The 7,518-nt window shown below is 47.4% G+C and overlaps 1 protein-coding gene across 1 annotated transcript in view; it reads right to left on the bottom strand.

The window, feature by feature from the left end:
- Gpat3 (glycerol-3-phosphate acyltransferase 3) overlaps positions 1 to 7,046 on the bottom strand; it is a 49,120-nt gene extending 42,074 nt beyond the window's left edge. Inside the window, exons 1-2 of the mRNA XM_013350839.2 lie at positions 6,424 to 7,046; positions 5,382 to 5,678 (exon numbers count right to left, since the gene is read on the bottom strand). Coding sequence (XP_013206293.1) covers positions 5,382 to 5,522 — 141 coding nt within the window. The 5' untranslated portion in view covers positions 5,523 to 5,678; positions 6,424 to 7,046. The remainder of the gene's footprint in view (positions 1 to 5,381; positions 5,679 to 6,423) is intronic.
- Between the last annotated feature and the right edge of the window lie 472 nt (positions 7,047 to 7,518).

Below are 7,518 nucleotides of genomic sequence, written 5' to 3'. Positions count from 1 at the left end.
CACACACACACACACACACACACACACACACACACACACACACACACAGAATTCTGACAATACATTTGACCATCCAGAGGGAGGATTTCTCCTGAGGACACTGCCTTAGTCTGAAGTTTTACTTCTCAGTTTGAATCCCAAAACAATTTCCCCCAAATCCCAGGTCTACACACTCACTGAAGTGATCCTGTCCCAAGAACTCAAGCCTTGTCTTCAAACAGCTCACCATACCAAGGACATGTATTCATATCTAAGGACACCTAGCAACCAAGAAAGCAGCATGCAGTAGATGCTCAAAAAATATTTATTATGCAAGCACATATGTAAATATATATAATATGTGCATAATAGCAATATGTAAAAATAATAATGTAATATAAATATATAAGATTTACAGGCATGTAAATAATATGTAATTATATAGTACATAATGATATATAATCCCATACAAGTTATAAAGAATAATAATATAATACAATAAAAAAAAATGTAACAATTTTTAAGATTAGAAGTGTTTTCTTTAAAGGAAGAGACAAATCAAGAAAAGCCAATGCCCCTCACTACCTTAATGCCACACTGCAAGGAGATCCTGTCCTACTTAATGACAGAGAAGGAGGGAAGGAGACATCAAATGATAGCTCCCAGAGAACGTGATGGCTACTAGAATCTGTGGGCAGGTACAACTCAGCCTGTGTGGAGGTCAGAGGACAACTTGCCATGGTCGCTTCTCTGCCTCACCATGTGGGTTTCAAGGACCAAACTCAGGTTGTCAGGTTAGGTGATAAGTGCCACTTCACCAGGCTCCTGAACCTGACCTCAAACTTACAAAAGCCTTCCTCAGCCTTTTGAGTGTTGAGATCATAAGTACAACCACCGTGTCAGATAAGGAAACGTTATTATTTCTAACTTTGGGCGGGTGTTTATAGGGCTTAACAGATATGCGTTAAAGATTTTGCTCTGTTTCCACCTAAAATCTCTCAGCATCTATTTATTCCTTGTACACAGTGATGGGTTTCATTAAGACATCTTCATTCAGATGCATCATCTACTCTGACCATAATCCCCACACATCTGCCCTCTCTCGCTTCACCCTCTGCCACTAGTTTCCTCCCCAGAGTCATTTCTGCTTTCAATGCCCATATATATATAATGTGTATGTAGACAGATAGTCCATGTATTATATATGCATATATAATAAATTTCATTTATTAAAGTTAACAGGTAACAATTAAAATAATAATTCTTAGATCCTGTCTCATAAAAGCCAAAATTAATCATAATAATAATAATACTTTTTTCATTTTAATTTTTTAGACTTACTAATTTTACGTGCATGGTGCTTTGCCTGCACGTATGCCTGTTTACCACATATTTAAAGTGCCTGAGGAGGCCAAGAGAGAGCATTGGAACCCCTTGGAGCTGGAATCCCAGGCCATGTGGGTGCTGGGACTAGAACCTAGTCCTCTGGAAGAGCAGCCAGCACCTTTTTAGCCACTGACCCACCTCTCCAGTCCCAATAGTAACAATTCTTATGAGCCATCAGGAGGGCTCAAGGATGTTTTTTCAATACAAGGTCTCATGCTGCAACCTAAGCTGTCCTCAAACTCCAAGCAATCCTCCTGTCTCTGCTTGCTGGGCTTGATAGGATGACACGCGTGCTTTCCATGAGCTACCCTGACAGTATAACAAGTCCTGCAGTAAGTGGAGCTACCCTGACAGTATAACAAGTCCCGCAGTAAGCGGAGCTACCCTGACAGTATAACAAGCTCTGCAGTAAGCAGAGCTACCCTGACGGTATAACAAGCAGACATCCACACCCAACTCAACCTCCGGAACCTGAGTGTGGTCATTATAAAACCATCTACCAACAGTAAGAAAACTAAGGTAAACACACAGTGGCAAGACTAAATGATGTTTTTAAACAACATATAGTCAGGCAACATGGAGCATGCCTTCAATCCCAGGACTAGGGAGGCAGAGGCAGGCAGATCTCTGTGGTTTGCTTGTTTGTTTTCTTGTTAGTTTCTTGAGACAGGGTCTCATTGTGTATCCCTTGCTGCCCTGTGACTTGATATATACCCAAGTTGGACTCATATTTAAAGTTCCTCCAAGCCAGCTAAAGTTAAATAGTGAGAATTGTGTGTGTGTGTCCCAAGAATATTCTTGAGACAACCCAGAACCAAATTAACTGAGCACTTACTGGGCAATAGGAGTAACAGAGGTACTGGGTCTATAAAATTAACTTTGTTGATGTTGATATACAGAGAACTAAACATGTTCTAAGACTAAAGGATTCCACAGGAACTTATCCCTACACTGGAGAAAGTGATCCACTGCAGTCAATCTAGCCTCTGGGAAGTGGCTGAGACAGCACTGTTCTAGGGGAAGGATGTTACCTGGGGTCACACCCTTTTTCCCTGATGAGTCCCTATTAGGAGCTCCAGACAGCCATGACCGACAATCAGCCGATTCACAAAATGAATCTCTACCTAAATTCTGTATATGTCGAACACCCCCTCATCTAATAGCTTGGCAGTGAAGATGACTGCTTACATTGGCTCCTACCTACTGTCCAAGATTAACAGTATGTCTGCTTTAACTAGAATAGCATTCCTTACGAGAAGTTAGGAGGAAGGAGACATAAAATATCAGACGATATCGGCATCATTGAGTGAAAATGCTTTGCACATCAACTTAGAAAACTAATGACAAATTCTGGAGATGGCCAGGCATGAAGACCTGTCTCCGTTCCCAGCACCAAATGAAACTGCAAGCAGTGTTGCATGCTTGGAATCCTAGAACTTGAGAGGTGGAGACAGGAGGTTGGGATAGGCAAGAGCATCCTCAGCTACACAGCGACTCAGAGACTGTTTGGACCACATGAGATCCTGTCTCCCAAAAAAGGGTCTTTTTTTAATTAAAAAAGAAAAGAATGTAGACTTCTTTTGAAACAAACTTCCCCAATTATCAAGAAACTCACCTCTGACACTAGGTGTGGAAGCTCACATCAGTAATTCAAAACATGAGCTTGGGGGGCCAAGACCATTTGAAGTCAGTTCAGAGTTCTGAGTTCCAGGTTAACTTAGGCTATAGTGTATGTGTATGTGTGTGTGTGTGTGTGTTTTGTAGTGGGGTTGGGTGTATGTATGTGTTGTGTATATACATGGTCTGGTATGTGTGGTATGTGCGCTGTGTGTATGTGTGCACACACGTGTGTGTGCTGTGTGTGTGTGTGTGTGTGTGTATATATATATGTGTATGTTGTTTGGGTTTAAACTCATACACATGTGGAGAGAGTGAGACCATCTGTAGAGTTTCTTTCTGTTCTAGATGGAAAACTTGGGGCCCTGTCAAACAAACTCAAAGTCAGAGCCTGGCCTGCCAATCATCTTATCAAATATAGTAATTTGCCAGCTGAGAATGGCTAAGTGGTAACTCCCTCCTTGCCATATCTTTAGCTGCCCAGGAAAGATTAAAGCAAAAAGGCAGTAATAAGTACCTAGAAGCAATGTGTGTGATTCCCCTTATCTCGCTCTCCAAATGGCACTGCTACCCAGGAAACCATTTTCAATCATTTCAGAAGCCTCGGCGGAAAGGATCATTTGCTGTGGTGTGAACATGCTAGAATGTCTAACAGAGGGAGGAACACACTCAGAGCACAGTGTGACCACACAACAGAGGAGCTTGCTGGCAAGGTGGTACACACCTCTTAGGTCAGTGTTTGGGAGCCTGAGGCAGCAGGATCCAGAGTTCGAGGCCAGACTGAGCTGCGTAGTGAGATGCCATCTTGGAAAAAGCAATAGAGAGCGGCAGACTGGAAATAAAGAATCTAATATAGCCTCAAGGATTCAGCAAAGAAGTAGCCACAAAGAAAAAGTCCAGAGGAAAACATCAGCAGGCAGCCCTGCGGCAGAGATAGACATCTAGGAAAAGCAGCAGCAGGCAGCCCTGTGGCAGAGATAAACATCTAGGAGCCACTCCTTTACTAAGAAGAGACAGAGCCAAATCCTACAGGAGGACAAAAAGTACAGGCCAGAAAAAAAAAAACCGCACAGTTGTGAGTGGTAATAAAGAAGCTGGAGAAACAAAGACAGCCAACTCTAAACAACCATACCGTTCACTTAATCACACCAAACACACAGGGCAGCTAATAAACAGGCACCCTGCTAAGGACCCACCAATTTTCATTTAGCCGGGCGATGGTGGCGCATGCCTTTAATCCCAGCACTCGGGAGGCAGAGGCAGGAGGATCTCTGTGAGTTCGAGACCAGCCTGGTCTACAGAGCTAGTTCCAGGACAGGCTCCAAAGCCACAGAGAAACCCTGTCTAAAAAAAAAAAAAAAAAAACTTTGTGGGGCGGTGGTGGTGCACACCTCTAATCCCAGCTCAGGAGGCAGAGACAGTGGATCTCTGTGAGTTCGAGGCCAGCCTGGTCTACAGAGTGAGTTCCAAAGCTACAGAGAAACCCTGTCTCGAAAAACAAAACAAAAAAGATTTTCAAAGCCAGCTAGGGCTCCAAGAGTGATAGCCTGTCTCACATCAAACAGACAGACAGACAAATGAAAACAGTAGGCAAATAGGTGTTGGTACTCCAGTTAGGTAGACAAATGCAATGAAGTGCTAGAATCAGATGACCTTGTTAGATCAGATACTGGGAAACGGGTGAGAGTTACCAAACCTAGGCAAATCTGTACAGTCTACAGGGCCCCTTTCCATTAAGACCACTGTCTGTCGTGCTGAATTCAAACAAAGCTTGGAACGCTGTGTCTCCTGGCACTTGCCTCCCTGCGTGGAGAGGCCTCCTGAATTTTACTAAAGACTTGTATAAAGTTAAGCTGAAGCCCTCCAATCTCTACTCAGTCACACCTAACATCCTTAGGGGAATTTGGAAACACCCCCTAGGCCAAGCTGAGGTCCAAGAACCTTTGTGATGGTATGCCAGGGACACGGGGATAAAAATCCCTTTCTGCCACCCAGCCACTAGTGTCTTATCTTGGGCATGAAGTGAAACATGATCTCTGTAGGCACAAAAGGACCTCTGAAACCTGGGGCTGTAAAAACTCACAACGAAGTGACTGACAGCTTGCAGGCATGCACAGTGGGCAATGAATCTGCTGATCCAGCAAACGGCTGTCATAGAGTTCATCTAGTTCATGAAACTAGTGATGACAGAGCCCAGGGGCAAGGGTTCCTCTGAGGTGGGTCGCTGTCTTTCTCACTAAGGCAGACCAGATTCCCACTCCATCTCTACACACACACACACACACCCGCCCCAACGCCCCACCCTGACCCTTTGCCCAAAAGGCTCCCACCGTTCTAAGTTCAGGCTCCTTAAGTTCTCTGAGCAATCAGGGCTCCGCATCCTTCCCCGCAGCGCTCACCTCCAAGGTTTTCACCAGGATCTTCATGTAGACCTCCGAGATGCCTAGAGATAATCCGAAGACCGAGGGCAACAGGATGAGGCTGACTACCAGCGTCAGCCAGGTAGACAGGAGCTTCACCGCCAGGTCAGTGCCCTCCATGTCTCGGCACGCCCTCTGGGAGACGTCCCCAGGAGGTCCGGGAGCAGTAGAAAGATCCCTGAGTCCTGGGCAGCCCAGCGCAGCTCGGAAAATACAGCGTCCGACCCGGAGCTGGGCTCCGGGGAGTCAGAGCTGCCCGCCTCACTCCCTTCAGCTCTGCGAAGCGAAGAGGAGAAGGAGAACTCTCAGAACTAAGGCGATTTCCTTCCTTCCTCCTCTGGGGTCCCCGCTGTCCCAAGGGCTAACTCTCCACTAGAGGCCCAGGCCAAGCTGCGGCCACACCGCAGCAGAAGCAGGTCTGAGAAGACCCAACTGGCGGCGATCTAGGGGACACCCTGGTTGGTGCGGTCAGAGCTCAAGAAGGCAGCCAGGAACGTGCCCCACCCCGAGCCTGATTTCCTCCGGGGAGCGATTGCGACAACCCCGCGGTGACTCACCGAGGCCCAGGGGCAGTGAGGATCCCTGCAGGTTCCCGTGTCTTGGCGTGGGCTGCGGGCTATGCGGGTAGCAAGCCACTGGCTTGCTTTCGGGTGCCGGGAACCCCTTTTACTGCACTCTGCCCTTGCCCCACCCCCCTCGCCACCCAACGGGGAGCTCCCTGGCACGACTGAGTCCCAGGGGCATGCTGCCTTGTGAGCTGCTGCCTTCCGTCCCGCCTCTCCCCCGCCCCCGTGCACTGCACTCCCAGCAAAGGTCCTTTCGGGAGCAGACTTTCCATCTTCACCCACAGAATCTGAGGTCTCCCGGACACTGCGGAAAACCTTGTTTTGTGAACGTGCAAAACGACCTCATAGGAAAAGCTTTCCGTAGGAAACTGCAGAGGAAGGGTGAGCAGTCACCGCCGCTCCTGGCTCTCCCACGCCTCCTTCCTAACCCAGCAAGCCGCAGGGCTGAAACCTACCGGGCTGGAAAGGAGAAAGCGCGTTCGCTCTCCACAAGCCTCCTAATCACTCTGCCAATACCTCCCTGGCACGGAAGAGACCCAGAAGACCGGAGTGGCAGTGTCGCGGGACTGTAATTCCAGCACTTGCACTCAGGAATCTGAGACTGAAGAGGAGACCGTACTGGGCTGTGTGGTGTTCCAATAGTCAGCCTGGGGCTAAATAGCCAGACCCATCTTTCTTTAAAAGGGCGAGCAGGGAGGGGGGCTATTTGTCACTCCCCTCCCCGGAGGAGATTCCAGTCTAAGCTTCCCTTAGTCCACCCACACTCAGCACAGACAGCAGAAAATGCTTCTCAAATGCTAACCTTCACCCAACCCGCACATGAGTTTCCCGGGGATCCACGTCCCACGCTGCTGTGGTGCTAGCCCTTACTAGAACAAAGAACAAAAAAGCCTGCACGTGTATTCCGCTGCAGCACAACAGTTTTTTAAGATTAAGCCTGAGAAAGGACTCTGAGAACAGTAGGGTCCAGACCATCACTGAATTGGCTCTAAATCCTTAGTAAGACCAAACTAACTTTACAGTTGACAGTCGGGAACTGGTTTTGGAGCTGGAAAAAGAAGAGTGACCCGCAAACTGAATGGAACGTGTTAATTTAAACAAACATTGCAGAGAAAGCTACCCCCAGGGGGGCGTGAAGGAAGTAGGAATCTCCTCTGCACCTTCAACCAGTTGCCCACACTCTCCCCACTAGAAGTTGTGAAGGGAAAGATATCAGGAACTTACTCTCAAAATGGAGCCAGTGAGATGGCTCGCCAACAAAGGTGAGATGCCAAACATAGTGAATGTCAGTCTTTGAACCCCCATGGTGCAAGCTCAGGATCAATTTACCCCTGACCACAGGTTCTCCCTGGCATCACACACACACACACACACACACACACACACACACACACAACCACGATAAAATAAAACATCACTTAAGAATTTTATCAGGCAAGCCGGGCGGTGGTGGCGCACACCTTTAATCCCGGCACTCGGGAGCAGAGGCAGGAGGATCTCTGTGAGTTCGAGACCAGCCTGGTCTACAAGAGCTAGTTTCAGGGCAAGCT

Source organism: Microtus ochrogaster, linkage group LG1 (genome assembly GCF_000317375.1).
Source record: "Microtus ochrogaster isolate Prairie Vole_2 linkage group LG1, MicOch1.0, whole genome shotgun sequence".
Taxonomy (NCBI): Eukaryota; Metazoa; Chordata; class Mammalia; order Rodentia; family Cricetidae; genus Microtus; species Microtus ochrogaster.
The sequence above is the reverse complement of the archived record's forward strand: the minus strand, read 5'-3'. Positions and strand labels throughout refer to the sequence as shown.